The sequence below is a fragment of the Chelonoidis abingdonii genome, chromosome 7, assembly GCF_003597395.2.
Source record: "Chelonoidis abingdonii isolate Lonesome George chromosome 7, CheloAbing_2.0, whole genome shotgun sequence".
NCBI classification, from domain to species: Eukaryota; Metazoa; Chordata; order Testudines; family Testudinidae; genus Chelonoidis; species Chelonoidis abingdonii.
The window spans coordinates 89,635,691-89,663,048 of NC_133775.1; the positions used below are offsets into that span (position 1 = coordinate 89,635,691).

General features: G+C 49.7%; 1 protein-coding gene across 3 annotated transcripts; it reads left to right on the forward strand.

Annotated features, from left to right (window-relative positions):
* On the forward strand, positions 1-27,358 carry SH3TC2 (SH3 domain and tetratricopeptide repeats 2). Of its 3 annotated transcripts, XM_032794432.2 has the most exons (18): positions 1-349; positions 5,076-5,195; positions 6,518-6,622; positions 7,709-7,836; positions 8,894-8,999; positions 9,434-9,577; positions 9,704-9,905; positions 10,690-10,763; positions 11,715-11,910; positions 14,293-14,429; positions 15,917-15,958; positions 16,061-17,770; positions 17,903-18,083; positions 20,525-20,675; positions 23,209-23,331; positions 24,163-24,313; positions 25,002-25,198; positions 25,422-27,358. In XM_032794432.2, the coding sequence occupies exons 2-18, from the start codon at positions 5,186-5,188 to the stop codon at positions 25,611-25,613; spliced, it is 3,849 nt and encodes a 1,282-aa protein (XP_032650323.1). In that variant the 5' UTR covers positions 1-349; positions 5,076-5,185; the 3' UTR covers positions 25,614-27,358. The 3 variants fall into 3 exon arrangements, with proteins under 3 accessions (XP_032650323.1, XP_074924202.1, XP_074924203.1); XM_075068101.1 differs by lacking the exon at positions 25,422-27,358 and having other exon boundaries at positions 25,064-25,138; XM_075068102.1 differs by lacking the exons at positions 23,209-23,331; positions 24,163-24,313; positions 25,002-25,198; positions 25,422-27,358 and having other exon boundaries at positions 19,145-20,596.

Here is a 27,358-nt window from a genome sequence, read left to right on the forward strand (position 1 = left end):
GAGGTAGCTTTGGTGCTTCCCTTCTGTGAGCCAGGAATCTGAAAGCGCTGAGTTGTTTACAGCACAGCTCCTGGGTAACTCATTGACCTCAGCATTAAGCTGCACTGCTGGGAAACAGAGGTCCCCTGGATGATAAGCTGCTCTCACAAGAAATTCTTTTCCTTGTGCGAGGGAGTGGCTGTGTTGTGCCTGCTTGCCTGGCTTGTAAACACACACAGCAGTGCTGCTATCCTCAGGCACAACAGTGCCCACACAGTCCCTCTGGGGCACTTTCTGAAGGGTCTAACCTGCAGAGACACCTAGGGAGAATGCTGGGGAGCAGTGCGACCTTGTGCCAATGAAGAATCAGGTCAGTATAGCCGCTTGCTCTGCTGGGCAGTTGTGTTTGCCTTCTGTGGCAATCTGCCTGTCCCGCTGCAATGCCTCTTGCCTACCTGTGAGATTTCTCAGCTGAGTAAACATAGCTGGGAGGCAGGGTTTGCAGGCATTTCAATCAGCCCTGTGAATGGTACGCAGCCACATGCTGCCCAGCGGAGGTGGTGGGGAAATGGAGCTGGGATTTTCAGTCCCAACTGAGTTAGGTGCTCAGATACCTTGGTGATGGACACGGCCTAGGAGCCGGAGCAAATAGACTAGTTTGGCTTCCTAGGGGACTCAGAGTTCAGAGGTCTAATGAGCAGAGAAACACAGAACAGAGCTGGCAGCCTTTCAGGTTTTCCTGAAGTAAATTTAGTGTTGGTGAAAGGTGCTATTGTAATAGCCTTGGAGAACGAAGCCTGCTGTGTTATTACCACAGTACCGGCAAAGCCTGGGCAACTGGCAATTGCAGGGCAAGGTCCCGACCCCATGGCTTAGTGTGCCCCACTGACGCTGACTTGGAGGATAGCCCTGAGGGAAGGCTTGGAGGTGAGTCTCTGTGATTCACTCAGAACTTGGCTTCCTTCCAGAGACCACCAAGCAGGGGCCAGCTAGTGCCTGTTGTGCTGGAGGGTTCAGATAGGGACCCCTCTCCCATGAGGAGTTGGGAGTGGAGACCGCTCGCGCCTTTCACAGGGCTGGCTGTTCACCTAAACCAGGTGAGGCTTCTCCTCAAACCATTGGTGCCCAAAGCCAGGGGCTGCATGTGAAACTGTTTGCGTAGTCACTAGGACAAGGCTTTTTAACTGAGCTTGGGGCCAGATTTCCAAGTGCTCAGCACCCAGAGCTCAGTGCGCGGCTGGAGAAGTAGGAAACGGGGGAAGTGCTCTGCTGGGGTGCCACGTTCTTTGGAAAATTTGTTCCCAGAACAGCAGCACCTGTCTGGTAGGGATGTATGTGGATTACCCCTCTCCCCCCAGCCCCTAACCCCCCGCTTTCGCAGTAACAATTGAAATCCACACCTGAATCTGAATTTCACCACTGCACTGTCTCCTGGATCTTTATACTGGGAGGTCAAATACCCCCTAACTTTGGAGTTTTCAAAATCTGGAGCTAAACTTTGTGACTTGAGCCCATTTCCAGCATCTGTTATGTTACAGCCAGGAACATGCTCCTTTGGTCTGGAGGGACCAGTGGGGCAATACTAGGGAATCCGGCATGGTTGCTTTCCAGCCCACTTTCTGTCTGCTCCCCTCAGCTGCACAGCTTTGCAAAGAGACCAGGAAAACGGGGCTTGTTTGTCCTGTACAAACAAGGCCAGGAAAAGGAAGTTGCAGCATGTCTGGAGGGTTGCAAAGAAGGCGAATCACAACAAGATGTTGGTGAGAGTGGGGTCCGGGGCAGGGAGGGCTAAACCGAAGCTCAGCAGAGTCCAGGCACTGGTGGAAGACAGGAGTAGAACTGGGCAGAGGAAGAGAATTGCATGTGGCAGGGGATTTTGATAGTTCAAAATTTGGGTTTTGTTCTGAATAGGAATGAAAACATTGAAATTCTACCCCAAAGGGCCTGGAACTCTGGCTCCCCTCGGAGCCACTGACCTTGGAAGCCCTGGGGTCCCTGGCTTTGAGTAGATCTTGATAGTGGCCTGCCCTGGTGTACTGGAGTCTCTGACTCTCGGGCAGATTGACTGGCGGGCTGTCCCTGAAAGCCTGGAGGCTCCAGCAGCTCTTCAGATGGGCTGCCATGGAGCTGGGTGGGTGAGCTGGCAAGATGCTCAGGGGCCCATCCGAACTTTGTCAAAATCAAACTGTCTCCACAAAGACGATTCAGTTTTGCTGAATCAGCAAATTCCGATGGCTACAATGTTTCACAGGAATTGGTTGGACCAGCTCTAGTTAGGAGTACTCTGCGCTGGGGGATAACTGGGCTAAATGTACTGGTACCCAAGGCGGCAGTACCAATTTGGCCAAGGAACAATTCCCTGTAGGATACAGACACTGCCAGGCATGCTTAAATGGAGCAGGCTGAGCCACACTGCCTTCTTCTGTCCCAGTCATTAGTATTATTTATATTATTGTCGTCCCTAGGAGGCGCAGTCATGGCCCGGGCAGACTGCACTGTGCTAGGTGCTGTCCATCACGATGTCATGCTGCTGCTTCTTGGGGAGAAATACAAGCCACTGGCTGGCCTGGCTTAGTAGTGTTCTAAGTTGAGGAAACACTTACTAAATCAGCACTTGTCCCATTAATTCTCTCTTCGGCCCATTGTTCCCTTGGGCCATGCCCTACTCCAACACAGCAGGAAGGGTGTGATATACACAGTTACTTTGGATAGGCACAGCACTGCTAATTTAGACTAGTCATGTCCTCAGCCGATGATGCTCCAGATGAAAACAAAAGCAAGTTATCCTGGGTAGGTTTATGACCATTCAGTTCCTGGTTTAACCCCGCTATCCCTAACAAGAGGACTGTCCATGCCATCCTTCCATCCTGTGGGCACTTTTGGAGGTTGTCCGATAGGCTGAGGCTAAATTGCACCCTTGCTATAGAGATTCTGCTGGCATCTGCCACCCTGAATGTGCCTACCTATTGGGGGGAACGCCATGGAGCTTGCAGTGACACCTGGCACTCTGAGTCTGGGGGTGGGAAAGAATCTTTCAGGCCAATGTGTTGCTCTTCAGTGACCTGAGCCATGAGTTTAAAACCTCTCCCTGAGCAATTAAGTTGTATTTGCATTTATAGTGCATCTCAAAGATAGGCCTGGCTCTGCCATGAACTCTGACTCTGCCATGAACTCTGTATGATCTTGAGAGAGTCATTTCCCTCTTTGGGCCTCAGTTTCCCCATCTGTGGAATTGGGAGAATAATACTTTCCTAATCCACACAGTGGTTGTGAGGCTTAACTCATCAAAGGTTGCAAAGTGATCCCCAGATGGAGGGTGCTAGAGAAGCCACAGCAATATTATTACTGCAGGTGAAAGGTGCTTGTGAAAGAATCAGATGCAGGGTTGGCTTTTGCGGGCAGAGATGGAGGGGGATTCAGTGTCAATGCAGAGAGGGTATGTGTCTAAGATGAGGCAGGACAGCAGAAGAGTGGGGTCCAGATCGCTTCCAGGAGAACTCCAACCAAAGCCTACATGTGGATTTCCTCCATGACTTGCTGAAGCCTGGAATGCCAGGAATGTACTGCGTGGCATTCAAGATATGATCTGAAAAGACAGAGAGAGAAACGAACCCACTGGAATCACAGAGCTGACACTGGGCAGCCGCAGCCGCACCGGCCTGGAAGACGGCCCAGCCCCAGCCCCCGCCTCGCAGATGCCCAGCAGCCATCAAAAGATGCATTGTGCACTGAGAGTCCCAGTCTCAGTGCCAGTGGGGATGGAGCGCCATTGCAGGGCTGGGTAGCACCGGACTCACCCCAAGGCCGTGAGAAGGGACGACCTGCCGGCCTCGGGCCTGGGTGGGATGGTGGACATATGGGCTGCTGCTTTGGTGCCCCTTTGCAAAGGGATCTTTCATTATGGTGCACAGGTAAGCTGTCTGTAAGGATATCAGCCCCCTGCATTCTCCTAGCTTCTGTACAATGCTGAGCTGTGGGTCCTTTAGCCTTATATCTCCCAGCTCTGCTAGACTTGCCGGGAAGTTCAGGTCTGGCTCTGTCAGACTGCTCCCCTACGCACAGATATAGCTGCTCTTCTCTTTCTTTCCCTCTCTTTCCCTTACCACTGGCTTGCTGCTGCCCTTTGCCTTTGACATGCAGTGAGGGCATTCTGCAGAAACCAGCTGTGTCATCAGGGAGGGGAAGGAACAAGTCATTCAGTTTGCTTGTGCGGAACTTTCTTCCAGGTTTCCCTGGGAAACCTTAAGCAACCCTCTATCTCCACTTCTGCCTCCTGACCTACAGCAATAGTAGGGCTTGCAGGCAGCATCACCTGCTGGCGTTTGCCTTTTTAGGTCTGAATGCACATGGCAGGCCCCTTTGTCTTGGTGCTGTCAGGCCTGCTGACCTGATCTGGCAGAGCTAACATTCTAGAGAATGTACTGTAGAGAAGAGTCCTGAGGTGGCCTGAAGACTGGCTGGATGATCTAATAGGGATGGTTTCCCCCTGGGCTGTAACTTCTCTGATTCACTGGGGTCTTTCTCTCTGGGAAAGAGAGGGGGACCAGATCCTGATGTCAGCTACTCTGGCATAAATCTGGAGTGAGTCCACAGCAGCAGAATCCCTGTGAACTTGCACTGTGGTAGCTGAGTTACAAACCTGGCCCATTGTTCTCCTGCACCTGTTGCTGGAGAAGGCGTTCAGCCCGGGATTGGGATTCGCTCAGGAGACCTGCTATTAGATGTTACAAAACATCATCTCAGCGGAGGGGGAGTGAATGAGTCACTGTTGGGAATTGCCACGAAACCCAACAACCAGTTTCAATTCATGTACCAAAGCGCTCCTAGTTCCCTTTCTGAGGCAGCAGGAACAAAAATGAACACTGGTGAGGCAAGCCTGTCCCCCAGTCATCCACGCTCCGCTGCTGAGCCTCTCTGAGACAAATGTCCCCAGCGATGTCCTGCCAGGGCTGTTTGGCAGCAGCAGTGTGAGTAGGGTCAACACTCTGGAAGCCCTCCCCTTCATTTTTGTTGATGTACCATTCCAGCTGGGTCCCATGGTCAAGAATACCCTACTCTGTGTCTGATCTGCTCTGTCTGCACCATGTGTTCTTCAGGTGAAGAGCCGGATTCCTGTTCTCCCACCTCAGCCGTTCTTCTGCCAACTTGGTCCAGTCTGCAGAACTACACAGCTGAGCCTCAAGAAAAATGTTTCCTGGAGGAGACCATGGCATCAGGTACCTGAACACTGGAAAGGGGGAACATCCCACTGGGTCACAGTGAGATGGACACTGCAATATTGGTACAAATCAGCCTTCTGCAGGGCTGCTGGCCACACTGGGTTGGAGATAAGGCTGTCCTTGTTATAGCAGCAGTAAGAGCATTAAGTGTGGAGAAAGGAAAGAAAAAGTGACATGGGGGAGGGACTTGTGAAATGAACCCTAGTCAAGCCTTAGTCTTTGAGACAGTGTGGTCTAGCAGATAGGGCATTACATAGGAGTCAGGAGACTTAGAGTCTATTTCAGGCTCTGCCACTGACTCATTTCCTGGCATTGGGCAAGTCACTTCATCCGTGCCTCAGTTTCCCCATCTGGGGAGTGGGGATATTGCTACTTACACTCCTTTGTGAAGTGCTTTGTGTTCCTCAGATGTAAAGTGAAATATAAACATTTAGAAAGGGGCTTCTGTGTGTAAGCAAAGGTCACTAAATGAGCAGCCAGGGGCTGCCATTTCTACTGCTAACTATAAATATAGTTTATAATTCCATGTGCAAATGGCAGTTTATTTTACAAACTGGCAAAGCTGACTAAATAAGAACATTAGAGAACAATTCCAGTCAGAAAAGTGACTTACAAAAGCAGCTGCATTGTTACAGTCTCTCATCTCTTGGTGCACAGACATCTTACAAGTCATATCGGTTTACTGACAAAAACTGGGTTTTAATCCCGTTATCCCTGCAGAGCCAATGCAGCTGTGGAAGAACAAGCTGGATTTTAATGCACTTCAGGCATCATTAATGTAATTGCCGGATAAAGTTCCAATTCCAGAATCTTTATGGCAATGGCTGATGATGTGTGAAGCAGAAAGAATGAGGCTTGATTTTCAGATGCCGGCCTGAGCCAGCAGTTAGGAAAATCTCATTTTGACTGGCAAGATGACGTAAAAGGAATTATGCAAATTACTGAGCCTCCTGCATTGAAGAAAAGTAATAACTACAGGATCCCCCAAGATGTGACTTTTACAGAGTCATGTTACTGCCCAGATCAGCATGCTAAGGGTCTGTCTTGAAAGCAAGAAGGGAAAAGCACCACAGCTCAGTGCTACTCCTGTACTGTGGCAAAACCAGACAGTCATTAAGGGGTGTCCCATGGTGAGGGTCGTTAAGAACACAATAATCCCACTAATCTTTCTCTCTCTTTCATTCGTGAGTCAGGGTGATAGAAGAGACAGTGTGTAACCCACTAAATTTGTTTTAAGAGCGTTTTATAAGGCAGAATTTACTGTATCTCCTCTGTGAAAACTGGCAACCGCCCCTTCTGTCTCCGTGATATCTTGTTAGGTAACCCCAGGGAGCTGGATCCAGGCGATCAGCCTGCACAGGTAGCAGAGAGCCCTCTGGAGACCGAGTCCGTGTCATTGGCTGTAGGGGAAGGATTTCCAACTGGTAAGACATTGTCTTGTCTAGGGTCAGTGTTTCTAATGATAGTATGTTGCATAGACTGACTCACCCCCAAATGGATCTTCCCAGCCCACCAGTTTCTCCTCTTTAATATTAGCATCCAGAGAAACTACTTGGGGTGAGCACTGGTCTGACCTGTGTTATTTAAGTAATGTAGCAAATTGAGGGTCCGAAGCATGGGTGGGGGATGGGAGAGCAAACTCTGTGCCAGGCAGCTTTACTGCCAGGTGTCATAGTAGGACACAGCTAGGCTGGTCAGATGTCTTTATGTCCCATACCTTAATACCTTCCTCTTTCTTTACAGTGCGTAATCACCCTTATAGGCTGTAGGCAATCCCCGTTAGGGTTAAGGGAAGTTCATAAAAGTGAAAGAGCAGCAGATGGAGCAATGCCAGTGCAGGCAGACGTTGTGTAAGCTTCTCCCACACAGCTTGGCCAGCAAGCCCAGTGTAGAGTCCACAGCTCTGTAACTGCACCTCTTGCTATTCCACACAGCTAAGCCAATGCATCTCCATCCTGAGCTGCAGTGCCCTGAGGTTTCAGTCCTGGAACCTGTCCTCTGCAGCAGGGGAGGCTCTATGTATTTTGCTGCCCCAAGCACGGCAGTCAGGTGGCTTTCAGCAGCACGCCTGCGAGAGGTCTGCCGGTAACATGGATTCGGCAGCATGCCTGCGGGAGGTCTGCCAGTCCCGCGCCTTCAGCGTACCTGCCGCCGAACTGTCTAACTGCCACCCTCACGGCAACCAGCAGGCCGCCCTCCATGGCTTGCTGCCCCAGGCACTCACTTGCTGTGCTGGTGCCTGGAGCCACTCCTGCTCTGCAGAGTCAGCCAGTCAGACTGTGTAACACACAGTCATGTGATGGTTCTGCATGTGGATGACAGTCCATGAGGATGAGGCTTCCAAACTCATCTGGCTTGTCATCTAACCCAACCCCACTAGGCTAATGTTCAGTCTAAGGGTGAGGTCAGTGCCCAACATGGCCAGGTGGGGTGCTGGTGCTTGGGTTATTGTCTTTTATTTTTTTATATATAACAGTTGCTCTTCTTTAATCAACCGTGTTTCATTTTAGAGATTGCGCTCGCGTTCTCTGTTGAGAGTCGCACTTCTCGGTGTGTCAACTCCCAGCTGCAGGAGGCAGCAAGGAAGAAGCTGTGGGCCCTGGAAAATGATGACAAGGATGTCTCTGATCTTTTCAAGGTGAGATTCCCAGGTGTGTGCATGCAAGAGCAAGAGATAGTGAAAGAGGAACTGCTCACATGTGCCTTGACTGGCTGGGAAACACATGGTGATAGGAGAGTGGTGGGTGCTAGAGGCAGCCAAAGAGTTGTGAGGTTTCCAAAGGTGTCTGAGGGAATTGGAGGCCAAAACCCCACTGAACGTTAAGCCTATGCAGATAGACGGATGATAACCACTTTAGAGATAGCGCAATTCCCTTTCATTTTGTGTCAGCCGAGGTTCACAGATGATGTCAGGATGTTGTAAGACTAAATTTAAGAAGATGTTATGTATTAATGTTCCTTGACCTGAACTAGCCTTCTGCCTCAGTTCTTCAAGTCCCATAGTAGTACCACCATGCTCTTTGCCAATATCTCTTTGGTGGTCTCAGCTGCTCAGAGGCTGGAGGTGAGGACAAAGAAGTGAGTACAATTGCTGGTGACAAGGGAAAGTTTCTTTACCTCTAGAGGCAGATCTACAGCTCTCAGAATCAGACGGTCCCTTGGATCAAGTCACAGGAGGGAAGGATTTCTTACACCCCTTAAATCCAGCTGAGCAGTAGTTTGAGAGGTACCTCTGTCTAGATTAAACATTGCTCCTCCACCTCCATTGAACACTACAGATATCAGCATTTCAGAAGCAGAAGTGCACTGGTATGTGCAATAAGGTTAGGAAAGGATTTTGTGGGAAGAGAGTTAATTCCCTCCCACTCATTCTGCTGCATCGAAAAGCATCAGTGATGATAAGGAGGGAAAAACTGAAGAGATTCAGTCCTTCCTTTTGGAAGGACCCAACTGGCACAGCCTCCAGCAGGCAGCAAAGCCCTGCCTGTAACCCTGGCCATGAAGTCAGAGTCCCAGAGCTCCAGGTTGGAGCACATCAAAATCCTGATTCTCTACCACAGTTCTAGGCCCTTCTGTTATTAGTAAACATGAAATGTACCATGGTCACCCCTTTTGTCTTTCCCTCATAGCATGGCTACTAGGGCAGAAATTCCAGCTGAACCCCAGGGCCTTCTCACTCTATCTTCTCTCTGTAGGAGCTGTCAGCCAGGCTGGTCTGTATCCAGGCCCAGAAGGATCAATTCCTCCTCACCTTCAAGACCATAGAAGAAATCTGGAAGTTTTCTACATATTTGGCTTTAGGTAGAGCACCAAGCAGGGAGAGGGGGTAGTCAGTAACTGTGGAGGTTGTATCAGATCCTCAACTGCCCCACGGAAAGCCTGTGAGTAGGCATTAAGCCATGCCAGGGATGCCATTGGCTAACAGGGTGGAAAGTTTAATGAACAAGGATGGTGCAGGAGAAATATATAGCCTGGTACCCAGCTACAGATTTATGAAGCCACTGTCCAGCTAAGTGCAAGAAACACTGAGTCCATATCTGCTAACCCCTTCATTGCATACAATGGAACTGGGAATCACTGATAAGGATGGACAATATCATCACCAAAGAGGCTGTTGCCACACTGATTGCAAACAGCAGCTCTGATGGATGGCAGAAACAGGACTTTGTCCTTTTACAAACTAGGAGTATATGGAAAAGGAGTGTTTAGACTATGTTCTTTCTTTGGTTTATAAGGCTACGTGGCTTGCTGTTTGGAGCATCTTCTCTTCGACCACGGGTACTGGCTGAACTGTTCTTTGGTGGAAGACACTGAGATCAGAATTACTGTAGATGAAGATCAACTGGCCACCATGTACCTGGGTCTGCTACTACAGGAAGGTGAGAAGCAACTGCCCATCTGGGGACACGCATCCCAGCAGGATTGTGGTTTAGAGGGTGCAGTGCCATTCTGGGTTCCAGATATATAAGGGACACTGCTAATTGCTTCTGTGCTTCTGTTTGCAGGTCACTTCTTTTCCAGAGCAGTACTCAATGTTCTTCAACCCATGGAGGGGGGAGAGGAAAGCTTAAAGCTCATTGAGAACGAGCTAGTCCACGTGAAGGACATTGGGAAAGAATCGAAATGGGAAGGGATGTCCTTATCGACAGGTCAACGAGGCCTGGTGGCTGTGGCAGCCATACAGCCATTGTCCCACCCATTTTACCAGTAAGTACACTGGCTGTGATGTTCTACCCAAAGGGCTGTGCTGCCCACCCAACGTTTGTTCCTGATCATGGCACATTCAAGGTCCCTATTGCCAGGGCAGCATCAAATCCAGGGTACGGGAGTACTCATCGCTGAGTGTGATGGGGCAGCCCTTTATGCCTAAACAGTAGTGGTCTAGAATTTCAGCACATTTGTAAGATCAAGGGTTTAATTCTGATCTCACTCTGCTTTTATACTGATGTTGGTCCTTTGACTTCAGTGGACTTACTCTTGATTTAAGCTGGTATAACTGGGAGGAAAAGCACAGCCCAAGGTTTACGGAAAGTTGGCTGAAGTTGAAGGCTGCCCCAGTGGCTGGCTGTTGAGGAATTACTGTTAATATTATGGTCCCTCATGACAGATACCTGGCTAAGCCGTCGTGACATGGGCATCACTCTCAGCAACCATTGTACTTGCTCAATGAAACTCCACTCCACAGCCTGTGAAATTCATCATGCTTTTAAGTGGGTGGCATTTTAGGAGCTACACAAGGGTCACTCAGATGCCTGTACCTGCGCTTCTTACATACTACCCCCTAGCAATATGGCATGCCCAGGGTTAGTGGATTGGCAGCACTGGACATGTGCCATGTGAGCTCCTGCTACCTAAGGGTCCCAGAGCACTTTTGGTACCCATCTGACCTTCTCCTTGACAATATGGCTGGTGGCCTATGAACACTAACATTTATCAAGTGAACCATTCTCAGAGAGAATTGATGTGTTTACCCAGGGTTTCCTCTGTTTAGGTGGTTTCTGAAGAACAACCCAATGAGCTGCGTCATCTCCAAGGAGATCAGCGGGTCAACCTCTCAGCCAATTGGTGTGTACACCTTTTTAATAATGCAGTCTTCCCAACATGAGGCCACCATGGCCCTTACAACGCTGGGTTCAGCTATGGAAGGGCCTCTCCCACAGATCACAAGGCACATCTCTCTTGCTCCAGGAGTGACACTTGAGTTACAAGAAGCAATGGAGGAGAGAAAAGCAGCATCTTCAGGTTCTCCGGTATTCTGCATGGGGCCTTGAGACAGTATGTGCTTTGAAAGGCTGACCTTAACAGCCTAGAGCACAAAGAGCTGCCAACAGCCTGCAGCATTCTCTTATATTCTTTCCCCCCTTTTCCACCTTTCTTTTATTCTCTTTTCTCTCTAGTGTCTCTGTTTCTTTTGGTCCTGTAGGGCCTGAATTTTAAACAATTAGACACACAGAAATGCACACGCCATAGCACACCAAACTTGTGCCTGCAATCCCTGCAACACCATACAGCAACTGAGTGAGCGCGTTTGCACACAGTCAGTTCTGGGCATTTACCTCCTCTTGGGTATGGTAACTGCATATACAAATTAGACACATTACTGGGTGCAAGTACATGCCTACCTGCAAGTCAGACCATGAAACATTCACAGACAACTCTGGCAAACTCTGTTCTATGCAGCGTCAGTTCTGCTGTGAGCAGGGTGATGCAAACACCATGCATTTAATTTCCCCCACCAATCTTCATTATTGGGGTTATTTGCAAGGATTTTGGTCTTTGTCCATCAGGTGTCTGATCTGCTTTTATTGCTTAATCCTCCCTCTTCCTGATATCACAAGCATCTTCGTAGAAATCACAAAGAGGAGCAAATCAATCAGGAACAACAGGATCCTGTTTTCATCTACTGCATAAGCAAGATCTCTTATTGGCCACCCCACTTCCAATGAGGGAAGGTCCAAATATGCTTAGCAATTGGGCCAACCCACTGAAATCAAATTGTTTCCCTTTGTTTCTCAGGCAAGGGACATTGCACGGCCACAGAGGATCACAGAGGGAGAGGATGGGATGAACTGAGTTTCTCCAAGGGAGACAGCATAGACGTTGTTGGTTTTCTTATGCCAGGACTGCAGTGGTTTGTGGGGAAATCCACAAGCAGTGGGACCATTGGCTTTGTCCAGAGCAAACACATAGCGGCAGAGACTTGTGAACCTCTGTAAGTATGTTGCTACATTCCAGACAAACTCCTGGGGAAGGAGGGAGGGCAGGGCTGACTTAGAGCCATTCCAGGTATGTGCAGAAATCCCAGTTTTCTTGCAGGGGCCACATCTAGATTCCATCCCAGGTATGCTCAGAAAAGAGGTTCTCTCTCCAAACAATAAATGGACTGAAGGAGTCTCTACTTAGAACAGACTTAGCTCAGACCTACTCACAGTCCTGGGTTTCATGGGACTGTCCTGCTTTAAGCCCCCTCAAGCCCCTGGTCCCAGTTTAAGGGAACATTTCCTCATTAAGGACCACTCTGGGTGGGGAGGGAAAGGGATGTGGTAACCCTGTTTGAGAGGACCCCAAACTGAGTGGTGTTGCAGCCTGATGCATGGGGTCACAGCACCGCCCAGCTGCCCTTTCACCTCCAGAGGGGCAGACAGGTCAAACCTGAGTGGTGCTGCATCCCACATTAGCCACTTGAAATGTGGCAAGGTATGTCAGCTGTCACTTTTCCCTTGTCTCAGGTAGTTCTCAGACTGGCTCTTCGTGCCTGCTAAGAACATGTACTATTCTAGGCTCCGGTTTGTTTTATAGGTTTGTGCTGCTCCTCCTCCCCATCTCAGTGTCACACAACAATTGGCTCCTTTCCTCCCTTTTAATATCAGTTGTAAATGTTTATTGGCCACGTAGCTTTGTCAAAGAGGTTGCAGGTTCCTCTTATGGCGATACACAATGAGCCCGAAGGAGGTAGAAGACAGTGCTCAAGAGAGTTCTTTTCTCCGGCCTCCTTCCTGTGCCACCTGCAGGAGAATGTAGCCACTTTGTCACAGCTCCATGCTGAGTGACATTAAACACCCGCTCCAACACCATCGAAAGGAAAAGGCAAGAGCCACCAGATGAGGCAGGCAGCAACCCCCTTACTCGGTACAGCCCTTGGCAGTGGGCTCTGTGGGATGTAGGCTCCAACTAGAGATACTGCTACAGGGGCTGCAGGCTCACAGAATTAGCATTTGGGTCTGTTTTTCACAGGCTTTCCAATGCCTCAGGCAGCCATTTCTGGGGGTGGGATAACGCAAGATGTTGTCTCCTTGTGGCTTTCTTTGCCTCGTTGGTGGAAGCCCTGTGAGGAAATCAGACTGCATGTTTTTTTCTTCTCCAGAAGTGGCTCCCAGAGGCAAATAATAAAAGCCCTATTAAAAACACACATAAAAGTGCTAAATGGAGTGCCTCATACCATGGGTGTAGATTCGGTAGAGGGCAGGGGGAGGTGTTGCCCTCCTAAACTGCAAGCCTCGGGCAGAGAATTTGTCCTCCACATGCAGCCCCATTGGCCTGATTAGGTATGACGCCTGTGCCTCATACCCCTAGTTGCCCTGTACATGAGACAGGAAAATTGCACAAACAAAGCCTTGGGCTTCTGCAGCTATGTTTAGTCGTGCAGCCAAGGGATGCCATTGTTGTCCTGTCTGAGATCCCAGATACCTTCGCTGGTGGCTAGCCCCTCCCGCCATGCCTCCACTATAGTTTCTAGCACGCAAGCTCAGTCAAAGTGAGTGCACGGACCTCTACCTGAGCTGGAAATTACACCTCTAGTGTAGGCGTACGCTCCAGGCTTCCTGATTGCTTATATTCTGCAAAGGTTCTTGTCTCACTTTGGGCAGATTTTCCTTCCTCTGTAAAGGGCCATGCTCCTCTTAAAAACCAGATCTTTCTCTTTGCTCCTGCTCTCTCTCCTGGCTGGTGAAAGCATTCTTACAGTGGAGCTTCCTTTTCTCTATAAGGCTTTTTGCACCTCACCCTGGATGTGTGTTGGGAGTGGGGAGGAGTCTGCCTATGCACCCCAGCACAGCACTCCTGGATGTGGGCAGGGCAGAGGGAGCCTATCTCCTTCTGTGAGCCCAGTCCTGCTGCATAGCCAGACTGGCATTCCCTACCTCCATTCCAGCTGCTTAGGGAGCCTGGCCTTCACCTGGGACATGGTGCAATAAGGTGTGGTTATTCAGAGCCTGGCCTCCTCTCCTGGATACTGCTCAGGACCAAGGCTCCCTGCCACCAGTTTGTGGTGGAGCACTGCTGGAGGTGGGCTTAGCAGCCCTGCCTCAGCTCCAGGACACAGCTCCACTGGCAGGATTTGCCTAGGGATGGGATGCAGAGTGTGGGAGGAAAGTAAGGCTGAGAGCCACATTGTGTTCCCATGGCAGCGCTCTGATGGGAGAGGGGAGCAGGTCTCCTGAATCCAGCCATGACAGAGCTCTGATGGTGGTGGAGGGGTTGGGAGCCCTATCTCTGCCCCGTGGTAGAGGCTGTGGTGGGGGGTGGGGGGATAAGGAGCAGGTGGCATGGAAGACCTGCCCTGGCTGATTCCCACTGGTTTGTGACCCAAACACAGGGGAAAATGTTCAGTGTTTCTAAGTGAAGAAGAGAAATCCTCCCTTCTCCTCCTCCCTGGCAATGGCAGCGAGCAGCATTACGCCAGCCTCCTCGAGGACCTGGCCCGCACAGACATCACCTCTGTGTACAGGCTTGGTGAGTGCCCCCAGATGCCTCCTTGGTGCTGCAGCCCTGTCTCTCCTTACACGGGGGCCAATCTGGCAGTCTCTAGCAAGCTCCCTGTCTTATACCCACATTCAGACCTTCAAGGGGGAAATGAGGTGCTAAGTGCATGCAGGAGGGTCCATGTCTTGGTCAAATCCTAGGGGTTATAGGGAGATCTCCATCCAGACCTACCTGCTTCAGGACCTATGAGAGCTGGGCCTTGCTAACACAACCTGTAACTTGGGAGAGTGCTTCCCTCATCTGATTCCAGGACTGGTTCAGGCAGGGTCATCCTAACCCTAAACTGTAACTCCCCAGTAGAGGCTGCTGCACTTAACTGGTCCCGGCCTTGGGTAACCTGCATGTAGGCGCTAATGCTGCACCATAGCCCACAGTAAATGACCTTCTCATGGTTTGAGGCAGCTCCTTCAGGAGATGGGCCCAGCCTGCCAGGATTGGACGAATTAGTGAAGCCCTTTCAAAAGGACTAAATGTTGAGAGGCAAAAAGATTCAAAGGATTTTCTTGTCAAATGAGAAACAATGTGTGTGAGCAGAGACGCCGCCCCTTCTGGTCTCTAGCCCAGCATTTCTGGGCTTGTGGTGGGATTCTGAGATGGTTAAATGGCTAAAGTGAACAGAAGTGACATCTTGCTAGGGCTGGGAGCTAGGATTCCCAGGTTCTATTCCTAGTGCTTGGTGGGTGATCTTTTGGAAAGATACTTAACCTTGCAGCCTCAGTCCCCCCACCTGAAAAATGGAGATAAGAATATTTAGCTACTTCTACCATGGTTTGGGAAGTTTAATCCATTAATGTCTGTAAAGCACTTCAGATGGGACCAAGAAAGCTGCAGCATTATGAACTCTTGCCTTCTAGCTTCATGCTTTAAAGGACACTTTTCTGCACACACAAGGCAATTACCCTTAAATGCACCACCTGCCATGTCCAGAGTATGCGAAAAGGAGTGTGAAAGTCAAAGCATATGTGTCCCCTAATAGCAAGCCTCTAGGAGTGAGGGTGTTGCACACATAATGAGAGTGAAGACAGGCTTGATCCCCAGAAAGTACATTAGCCCCCGCCCCCTCCACTAGCAATTTGCTCCCTGGAGTGCCTCATTGTCAGTGAGAGATGGCACTGATAAAATCTTGAGCCACAAAAGATGAGACCCTCTCGTTTCCTGTGTGTTGCCAATACCCAATCAAAAAAGCCCTGCTACCATCCAGCATTTGGGAACTGTTCTCCATGTTCTTGCTTTGATCCCAGCCCTTCAAGATGTGAGGCAGGGAATTGAAATTCTAGCTGAATGTGGAGTATGAATATGGAAATAATCCACTCCCTTGAGTCAGAACACCATAGTTTAGCTAAGATTCAGCATGCTGAAGAGAGGGCAGTGGAACCCTTCCAGGACAGGTTTTGCAGTTACAGCACTTGCCTCTGGCTGCTAGCACTGACCATGTTTTATTTCTGTTGGCCATGTAGCTGGTTTCGAACCCACAGCCATATTCCCAGGAGGGCCATCTGGTGAGTAAATGTGAATGGGGAGATGTACTCTGTTCCACTGGATTTGGAGGAGGAATATCCATGTGTGGAAACATTTCTCTGTGGTCTATATGTCCCTTTCAGAGGCTGCTCTCCAGGGATGTAAGGATGTCCAGCTGTTCAAGACCTTTGAGGAAGCTGCTGCAGACGGCCTGTCCACACCTAGCAACTCAGAGCAGTCTAGCCCAGAAGGCGAAGCACCTCCCACTTCCCTGGAAGAATTTCTTCTGCAGGAACCATATGACCTCGATGACCCCAAGTTCTTTATTGACCTGAACGCTGGGCACATGGAGGACTCTGAAGTCTTTGACCCCATACTGACCTTCCTTAACCAAGGATGCTATGTGGCCCCTTTCCAAAGCCTCTATGACCTCTCCTTTTCCTTCCTCCGCTCCACTTTTTATGGCTTCTCCGATGAGGACAAACTGGTCTTGTACCTTGAGACCTCCAGAAACTGTGCCAAGAGGACTCACCTAGGCTGGGCTCACATCAGGCTCTGTTTCCTTCTGGGCAGAATGTGCATCAAGAGGGTAAAGTTCTCCCAAGCCCGAGTCTATTTTGAAGAAGCCATGAGTGTCATGGACAAGGGGTTTGATGACCTGCCCCTACTGGCTGCCCTGCATGTGAACCTTGCCGCCATCTACCTGAAGCAGAAGATGAGGCACAAGTTCTCCTCCATGCTGGGGAAAGCAGCGGCCCTGCTGACCTGCTTGCCTGGACACTGTTTCAGCTCCGAGAATGAGTTGGAGGTTGTGAAATACATCCTGAGGGAAGCCATCATCGTGGGCAATGCCCCCTTGGAGGCCCGGGCCTGCTTTCTTGTTGTCAAGCTTTTCCTGCAGTTGGGCAAATATGACGAGGTCCTGCCCTTTGTGGAGCGCCTTCAGTTCCTCTCTACCTGCTTCTCCAGCCAGGACTCCAGTGCCACATGCTTGGACACCACCCCTATTCTGAGCTACCTCTATGACAAGAAGTACTTGCCGCACATCACGTTGGCTTCCACCAGGCTGTTTGTTCCCAGTGGCATAAAGGGGGCACCGACACCCATATGGAGAGCTGGCTTAGTCCTCCAAAATACCTCCAAGCTCTTGGGAAGCCAGCTGGACAAGAGCAGAATCCCAGCAATTGCTTGCCTATATCTCAGGCATGCATTGACCTTCTCCCATGAGAGTGGAGCTGTGTCCATGCAGAAGACCTTGTGTTCTGTCTTGTACAAAATGTACCTCCAGCATGGCATGTTAGATGGAGCACTTTATTACTCGGCCAGAGCTGTAGCCCTTGGCAGGCTGATGAGTGAGGAAGAGGCCTTTGAATCTTCCCTCTCTTTGGGGTGGATGTATGTTCTGGCCAGCCAGCCGGCTAAGGCTACGGAGATCATGTTGCGGCTCCTGCCTTCTCTGCGCGAGACAGACAGTGTTACTCAGGATGGGGCAGTTCATAACCTCTTGGCCATTGCCCTCAAAGAAGAAGGACAGGTGAAGAAGGCAGCAGAGAATTACCTATGGGCCTTAAACAAAGCCAAGGAGACTGGGAACAGGCGGAACCAGGCTATTGCCCTGGCCAACCTTGGACACCTGACTCTCTCGTGCAGGGTGACTCAGCTGGCAGAGAGCTACTTCCTTCAGTCTGTTCAACTGTACTTTGAACTTCAGGGTGGGGAAGATGCAGAGATAGAGCTGGTGCAGGTCCTGCTGTGGCTGGCACAGGCCATGGTGAGCAGACACAGGATAGAAGACAGCAAACTCTGTTATGAGCTGGCACTGGTGTTTGCCCTGAAGTCACACAATGTGAAGAGTGAGTATATTAATTAGGGGTTTTGTTGGGGGAGTAGGGTATACAGAGAAGGTACATGCCTGCCTTTCTGCTGCATCTTCTTAGATCTCTAATGTACCCCATTTAATCGTACCCCCTCCCCATACCATACAGGTCAGCTTCATATCACTGAGTCCCTCTGCCATTTCTACAGCAAAGTATCCCCAAATCTTGGGGCCTGCATTACCTACCATGAGCACTGGGTATCCCTGGCACAGCAGCTCCGGGACAGAGAAATAGAAGGGAAAGTCCTGCAGACCCTCAGCCGGCTCTACCAGACTCTAGGCATACCCAAGTAAGTCAGTCCCATGGCCATAACCATTGCAGAGGTTGCTGGTTGGGAGTCTCTGCTTAAGACCAACAGCTTCCTCTCAGATGTACAGGGTAGGGTCTCCAGTGGACCATGAAGAATGAGCAATTATATGGTGTCATAGCATTTACTGTGCCTCACACTCTATCAGCAAAAGTCATGGAAAAGGCAACATTTGCCAGCTTTTACTACACCATCTCTGCTGCTATCTCATATTGTATGTAAAGGAGGAAATGGTTTAATTACAGATACAACCATATGGTAACTTGGCAAATGTTGAAATTTTAATGGTGACCACTATGTGATAGGATTTAAAACAGGTAGTGGTTCCTGATATTTGAAGCACATGGAAATGCACACAGTGCCTTATCTCTTGCATACTGCCTGAGATTGTAAGAGCTGGCAGCCTTGCACTGACCTGGCACACAGGCTACAGAGTGAAAATATTAATAAGCATCTCCTGAAGAGGCTGTGATAGGAGCATCTTATGCAGTAAAGAAAGCCTAGTACAAATAGGTGAGTTATAACCAACTGAACTGGCTCTGAGTCAGATCCACCCTTTCTGTAACTCTGCTGACTCCAGTGGACTCATGCTAGGGAGGAATTTGGCTCAATATCAACCAAAAGGGGTTCCCTAACCAGGGCTCGAGTTGTGCTGAACACTCCGGAACGCTGTTCTGGCACCGTTTTTTTATCTTTTGGTGCTCCAGTACTTCCATTACTGAGTGATAGTACCAGAAGTACTGGAAGTGTGTTCCAGCACTTCTTTTTTTAGGACTTAGTCGCTGTCTCTAACCACAGTAGGAATTCAGCCTCTGACACTCTAAATACCGTTCAGCAAAAATCTGATGGGCCCTGAATCATGCCACAGAGATCAATAGGCTCAGAGCTCTATCAGATCAATGGAGGGTGCAGATTCTAGGGGGAAACACCTCCTAGGGGAAATACCTGGCTTCCAGTGCCCCTCGATGCACAGACAGATTAATAGATTCCCAGGCCAGAAGAGCCCATTGTGATCAGCTAGTCTTGCCTCCTGTATAACACAGGCCAGAGAACTCCCCACAAATCATTCCTGATGAACAACAGCATATTTCTTAGGAGAAACATCTAATGTTGATTTAAAAAATTGCCATTGATGGAGAACCCACCACAACCCTTGATAAGTTGTTCGAATGGTTAATGATCTTAGCTGTTAAAAATTTACACCTTATTTCCAGTAAGAATCTGTCAAGATTGTGCTGAAACTTGGTCTGCTAGATCAAAGAGCCCCTTATCAAATACTTGTTCCTTGGCTGACTCTGTAGAAGTTCTGTTTCTTGAGGCATAGATTTGAAGGCTGTCAAGGACCATTAGATCAGGGCCCATCTGACCTCCTGTGTATCACAGGCCAGAGAATTTCACCATTACCCCTAGATTGAGCCGAATAACTTGGTGTTGATTAAAACAGAGTTTCCAGAAAGACACTCAGTCTTCGTTTGAAGACATCAAGTGATGGAGAATCCACCACTTCCCTTGGTAGTTTGTTCCAATGGTGAATCCTCCTCCCTGTTCAAAATCAGCACCTTATTTCGAATCTGAATTTGTCTGATTTCAGCTTCCAGACATTGGTTCTTGTTGTTTAATCCACTAAATTAAAGAGCCCTTTAATACCCACTGTTTTCTCCCCAGGAAGGTATTATACTCTGTAATCAAGTCACCTCTGAATCTCTTGAACAGATGAGGCCAGAGGAGACAGAGAGGCATGTAGAGTTTGCCAGACAACTGTAGTATTTCATTTTTTAAAGGCAAACGTGTTGAGTATCACTGAGTTAGCACCAATCTCTGTGGAACATTTAATTGGCCAGCCATGTGGTCATGCAGTAATCTGGATATTAACTTGCCCATGCGAGATCACAGTGAGCTCCGGGGGAAGGAATGTGGGAAGCATACACCTGTCCTGTGAACTGTTCCCTCCCTGAACTAAAAGGACAGCTGGAATCTGGGAGCCCCAAGGACGACAAAGAGGCAGAGCCGCCATACTGTGCTGGTATGCCTACATGCCACAGCCCCCTGCTGGATGAAAAATGACATGCTCAAGTGCTTGTCAGTTTGCCCGCTAGTGGCCTGGAAAGAGGACCTAGGCTCTGTTGCTAGTGGAAGTTCCCCATTAGCTGGAGTGAATGGGAGAGAGATATGTTTGGGGAACCAAATGTTGCTGACTGCAGGGCTGATGTGCATAAGTGCTCACGGCTCATGTAGTTGGATTATGCCACTGCATGCAGCAGGGATTTGCTCTGCACAAGAGTAACCTTTGGGATTAGTGCAAGGGGGCCGAAAAGAAGGTGGTCCACATGGGGCTGTGACAAAGGGGGAAGGAATGCAGGATGTTTTGCCAAGCTGCAGTTTTACAGTTCTCCATAATGACTGACCACTTGTTAACCCTACAGGTCCCTGAGACGGTCTCTGGACTGCACCAAACAGAGCTTAAGGATCTTCATCGACCTAGGGGAGACAGCCAAAGCGGCTCAGGCCTGGCTGCAGGCTGGGAGGCTCTATTATCTCCTGCAAGAGGATGAGCTGGTGGAAATGTACTTCCAGGTAGGGTTTGGGTGGCTGGAAGAGTTTGTCATGGCAGCTCTTTGCTATTAATCTATAGGCATGGCTACCAATCATCCAGCCACCCATTTGCTAGGAGTGTCTTTGGCAAGATGATCACAACCATTGTGATGGGACAAGGTCAGATGGCTACAGTAAAGTACTGAGAAACAGGTATGTTAGCCCCAGGCTAAACAAATCCCTAGGACCCTGGTAACCAAATGGCAGTTGCTCCAGGTTAATCAAGGCACCTGGAGCCAATTAAGATCTTTCTAGAAGGCAGTAGAGATAGCTACTTTAATTAGAACACCTGCAGCCAATCAAGGCAGGCTAATCAGGGCACCTGGGTTTAAAAAGGAGCTCACTCCAGTCAGGCAGGGAGGAGCCAGAGGAGAAGGAGCATGTGTGAGGAGCTGGGAGCAAGAAGGCAAGGAGCTGAGAGTGAGAGAGTGTACTGCTGGAGGATTGAGGAGGACAAGCGTTATCAGACACCAGGAGGAAGGTCCTGTGGTGAGGATAAAGAAGGTGTTTGGAGGAGGCCATGGGGAAGTAGCCCAGGGAGTTGTAGCTGTCATGCAGCTGTTACAGGAGGCACTATAGACAGCTGCGATCCACAGGGCCCTGGGCTGGAACCCGGAGTAGAGGGCGGGCCCGGGTTCCCCCCAAACCTTCCAACTCCTGATCAGACACAGGAGAAGCTGATCCAGACTGTGGGTTCCACAAGAAGGGAAGATCACTGAGGTGAACAAATCCGCCAATAAGCGCAGGACCCACCAAGGTAGAGGAGGAACTTTGTCACACCATGCAGAGGGTCCCCTCACTGTAGGGTGGCCAGATGTCCCTATTGTATAGGGACAGTCCCTATATTGGGGGCATTTTCTTCTATAGTAACCTGTTACCCCCCACCCTCTGTCCCGATTTTTCACACTTGCTGTCTGGTCACCCTACCTCACTGTTAACTGGCAAACCACCAGCTGAAGGAGAAGTGACCACACTAGTGTGTATGGAGTAGCAGTTGTTACATGCACAGCCTCTCCCACCAACCACTGGGGTTTGGTGACCTCCTGAGTGAAAGGCATTGGATTCAGCATGTGAGAATAAAAACTGGGATTTTCAGAGGGATTGTCGGGTTAGGTGCCCAAATCCCATTGAAAGCCATATAGACTAAAGAGCAAAATCCGAAGGGAAGTGGTGAAGTCCCATTGTTTAGGATTAAGAACAGGCAGGACAAAGCGTTAGACCACATAGAATAGGGAATAACCCTATCATGCCAATGGGGTGGACTGGACAGCATGATCTAGTAGGTTCTGTCCATCTCTAATTTCTGTGATTCTACCATTTGAATAGTAAAGGGGAAAAACAGCCCATAATCTCTGGTGGAAACATTGATTGTGGGAAGCAATCTCCTTTAACGAGGATGCTCCTTCCATCAGCCCCAGACTAAGGAGAGCAGAAAGTTGCTAATGGTGTGATCTGCTGCTAGGATGTGCAGTAAAGCAACAGCCTGATGCACAGCATCAGAAACCCTTTGAACTGGCGGGACTGGCTACCACGGGGCTTAGTGCTAGTAACAGAGGATAGAGATGTTCACCTTTATGTCACCATCATGAATCTAAACCTAGACAGTAGTGGCTAGAAGTTGTCAGTATCAGATGGCTGCTCATTGACCTATGTGTAACGAATGAGTGGCCTCAGCCTCAGCCTATTTCCTGGAGGTCAAGTGTTCACAGCAGGCAGATCAATGGCGCCATCAGCAATGGTAATAATTAACGCCCTGGCTGGTGGTTTCAGCAGGGAGGCCATGGGTTTAATGAGCAGTGGAGAGTGACCTCTCATTAAGGAAGGGGAAGTATAGGCTGAGTGTCAGGCAGCAATTCCCAGCTGTGCAGCTCTCTCAGTCTGAGGGAAGATTGTCTATAATACTAAACATACAATAAGGAACAATCCTGCACTGGCTGGGAGATGGCCTAAATAGGGCCTTGTAGCCAAATTCATGAAGCAAGTGGGTGGTGCCCCACTGATGTCAATGTAGCTACACATGCTCTTTCCCCTCACTAGATTTTGATTCCCTCAGGACCCTTCAGGGTGGTTCCACCAAGTCCTGGCTGAAGCCCAGTGGCAGGGCAGCATCTGGGGAAAGCTTGCCCAGACACTGGCTGCACTGCTCCACTTCCTATGAATAATATTCAGATGTCTTTGGTTTCTAGAGATGTCAGGCTGGCACATCACCGCTGCATGGCAATTTATGTTCCGGTCCTAATGTCAAAACTGCATGCATGTAACTTACATAGGCAATTGCCACAGCTAGCTGTGCATGCGTAGCAGTAACTGTGCATCCAAATGCAAATGACCGGTTGGTCTCCTAATTGCATGCATAGCTGCTGCAACTGAGAATGCAAATTATGCATATTCTCAGCTCTGAAGACTTGGGCCTACGCTTCTTATTGTTATAGTGAAAAAATCACTCAGAGTGTGAATGTGGTGCTCTCACAGGCTCTCTCTTTCAGGCTCTCACCCTGAGTCCTTCTCCTTCCAGGCAGCCATACAGACTGCACTGAAATCAGGGGAGTTGTTCTTGGCCATGGACCTGTATGAAGAGGCTGGGGATATCTTTTTCAATGGCAACCGAAACAGGCACCAAGCAATGGAATATTACAGGGTACCTACCCCAGAGAGCATTGGCATCAGTGTGACCCTACTGTGCAAATGGCCACAGCGAGATCTCCAGCAAAGCAGCATGTTTTGTGAAGTCATTTAGAAAGGGCAACAGAGAAGCTGAAAGGGGAAAATGTTGGTGGGGAGGTGGGATGTGTCCGAGCATGAGAGAGCAAAGACGAACATTGCACCCTGCTGGGCATGGCTAGAGGCACAATTCACCAGTTAACCCGGCTCTGAAGCACAGACACCTCTGGCAATAGTTGCTGCCTCAGTAAGAGCTTAGCTGCGAGACGGGACGCGGTTTCCTGGGAAGCCTGAGCCGCTGCTTCCCTGGAAGCTCACAGGATATACCGAGCAACTGTGGCTGTCTTTACACAGAATTACAATGTACCCAGGAGAACTGAGTTCTGAGGCTTGCAGGGCAGCGAGTGGTGGAAAGTGCGTGGGCTGTAGGGATGCTTCATGGCAGGGCAAACAGCCAAGGACAGAACGTGCCAAGTATGTTGGGCTGAGGGCACAAACCATTTATGGTTATTACACAGCTCCTGCTACTATAGCGTCTGCAAGGGCTTTCCCCTGAGAGGTAGGCAAGTGTTATTAACTCCTATTCGTAAGGGCTGAGGCAGAGAGATGTAGCAACTTGCCCAGGTCACACCGGGTCTCTGTGGCAGAGCAGGGAAATGAACCTGGCTTTCTGTAGTCCCAGGCTCATGCCCTGACCCTCGCACCATCTTTCCTGTCTAGCTGGCACCTTGGGGCTACTCTGTGCAGGGCAGGGTTTGAACTGGAACTGTCCAAGATGGCTGTAGGCTATTCTCTCCTCTCTCCCCAGGGAGGGGCTGTACCTTTGGCCAGGAAATTGAAGGCCACCAGGACAGAGCTGCGGCTGTTGAATAAGCTGGCAGAGCTGCACGTTGGGCTGCAGGGCTACGAGAGGGCCCTGGAATTTGCCACGCTGGCAGCCAGGCTCAGTGGCAGTGTAGGTGAGTGGTTCAGTCCCCAGGAGTCAGAAGAAGTTGCCTGTCCCCATGTCTTTTCCAGAGTGAGTGGGTTGGGGGGAAGAGAGAAAGGTTTATCTGAATGTATTGGCCAGGAAGGTAAGCTCCTGGTTTAATGAAGGCTCTGGATGGTCTTCTCCTGTCTTGGGGTGAAGTTGTCTTTAAGCACATGGAATGCCTGGCTTTCCCACACTATCGTGGGGGAGACCGTTGTTTTTCCAGAGCCTGGGATATTCAGGGTGGTTGTAATGTGGTGATGCCTCACTGCCCTGGTTCTTCTTTCCCCAATGGAACTCCTCACCACCCTGCCTGGAAGTAGCTTACCTGGGCAAGAATTGCTTCTGTCAATGTCATTATACAGCTCTTAGCTGCAGCCTGTGTTGTAAGAGCCCATGCAGTCCTGGCATACCCAGAGAAGTATACAGTGAATTATATACACAGAGGCATTAATCCTCTGTTAACCTGTGCCGATGGTGACAATGATCCTGTTGATGGCCATATCCCCACTGGACCATCTTCATGTCCATTCTCACCCATCCCCTCATTCACAGATATCCACCCTTCCTCTGACTGGGAAGCACAGAATTCCTCAGGGTCTTTGGGCTCCATGCTCAGTTGTCCAGGAATGGGCATGATTTATAGCTGGCTGCAGTATCATTATATCTTTTTGCAGGAGATCAGTTGCAAGAGCTGGTTGCATTTCACCGCCTGGCTACGGTATACTATTTTCTGCAGATGTATGAGATGGCAGAGGACTGCTACCTGAAGACACTTGCCCTGTGCTCTCCAGTGCTGCAATGTGCAGAAGAGGCCATGTATTATTCCAAGGTTTACTGCCGCCTTGGCAACCTGACCCTGCACAAACTGAAGGTAAGAACTGTCTTTCCAGGGTGTGTGCAGTGCTGAATATAATGGTCTTGCTGGACTATCTACTAGAGTATCCCTATGCCTATCCCGGAATTCAGCTGCTAGAACAGGGGGGGCCCACGTCAATGCAGTCAGAGATCCAGGGACTGGGCCCTGGTCCAGTTCCAGCACTAGGCACTTCAGTTCAAACCAGTCCCTCATGTTTTCCCTTGTCCTTTGTGGTTAGGATGAACACGATGCCGCTGCCTACTTCCTGTTGGCCTTGGCTGCTGCCACTGAGCTGGGAGACCAGAAGCTCCAAGGCGCCATTCATGCCAAGCTGGCTCTCATATATAATGCTCCCCTGTGGCACAAGGGCCCGGACTGGTGTGCTACATATCGGGCCAGGTGGCTGAGTGAAGGAGGACATGTCATCTGAGAAGCCACCTCATGGGACCCACATGCTCCAACATAGGAAACAGCCAAACCAAGTTATCTTCTTACCTCATTGCTGAAGGGCGGCCATGTGCCTTCAGAGCAACAGCAAACAGCACACACGTAGTCCTCTGTCCCAGCCTGTTCCCGAACCAGGTTATCCTCGCACGTCAAACATTCAGACAGAAAGACCAGCTGTTTGGGACGAGACACCTTCCGCTGAGCTCACTTGCAGGCTTTGCTCTTGGGTCACCTGGAAACCAGAAGAAATCATCATCCCAGCCTGGTCAGTTAGCATTAACAGCAAAGTAGGAGACACCACCACCACTATACCGTTTATACCCGCTGCCAGACATGACTCACTGCATGTGCTTTACTATGTGGGTAGAGCACATGCAGTATATGTGGGTATAAGTGGCAACTCAGTTATCAGCCTGAGCTAGGATGGAACCAAAGTCCATTGTTTGGGAATGCACATGATGGAAGTTATGGAAGTGGCCACTAGATGGCACTCCAAGAACACAGCTGATCTGAGAGGAGGCATACTGAAACTGACCCCAATGGTGGGAAAATGTTGTGTATGGTCATCAGTCTGGTGCTCATTCATCTCAGAGAATACACCCTTCCCACCTGTAGCCCTACAGACTTGGGCTGAGCAAATGGCCTTTGGGGCCATCGGTGGGAACTTTGGCTCTAATCCAGGGGTATTTTCACTTGTCCGATAGCGGTTGTATTATTTATTTCTGTATTTTCTGTTCAGTATTTCTCCTGTGAGGGGACAGATGAGCTACATAGGTGTCACAAGCACACAGGGTTAATTATAAGGCGTCCCTCCCACAAAGCACCACCAACTCCTTTTAGTGAGAAGAAGGCAAGATGTATGTTCCAACAGCTAGTCCAGCCCCCGTCTGGGGACAGTAAATAGGTGGCATTTTCCCATGCAAGAGGGAGGAACTGTCCTCCCGAAAGCCACAGGCAAAGGGTAGGACAGGATTCTGGCTTTGCAGCATGAAGGGGAAGAGGGAGGAGCCCATACGTCAGCCTTCTGCCTGCACAGGTGAGGAGATTGCTACGCTGCAGCCCTTGCTGTCACTTTGTGCAAAGCTGCAACATGCATCCCTAGTCATACCCCAGCAGGTGCACAGGGATGATGAGCCAGGGCCATCCCCTCAGCCACATTGCCCTTGCCTCCTAGGGGCTGTGCTGCACCGATATGTCAGATGGGAACCCAGACTAGCTCCCAAGAGACTGCACTAGGTCTGTCTTAATATTGATGTCTACTGGGAAGAGGGGGTGGAAGAGGCTCTTCTCTCTGCCCAGCTCTTTCTCCCTGTCCTCAGCCCCTCTGCACAGGGACAGGCAGACTTTGGCCTGGATGTTGCAGAAAAGTAACCAGCGTCGCATTGCACAAGGAGCAGCAGCAGGAGTAACTGTTGCCTGTAGTAGCAGTTAGCCCCTCTGTATTTTGTTAGGTCAGGAGGACGGGGCTCACTGTGATGCTTTGAGGTGCACTGGGTGCTGGAGATGTAGAAAGACACTTTAGAGCGTGGCAATGGAACAAGCAGGTAGGCAAGTGCCAAGTACGCACAGTGCTACTGAACACCTAGCACCTGACAATACTGTAACTCCCTGCTTAACATTGTGTTATGTTCCTGAAAAATGTGACTTTAAGTGAAACGATGTTAAGTGAATCCAATTTCTCCGTAAGAATGGATGAAAATGGGAGCAGGGGTGGGGAAGTTAGGTTCC

Bases quoted from the DNA above. Each gene is read 5' to 3' on its own strand.
- SH3TC2 (XM_032794432.2), top strand. The intron at 9,906-10,689 runs GTAAGTACACTG...TCCTCTGTTTAG, and splicing joins TTGTCCCACCCATTTTACCA to GTGGTTTCTGAAGAACAACC. The intron at 11,911-14,292 runs GTAAGTATGTTG...ACCCAAACACAG, and splicing joins GCAGAGACTTGTGAACCTCT to GGGAAAATGTTCAGTGTTTC.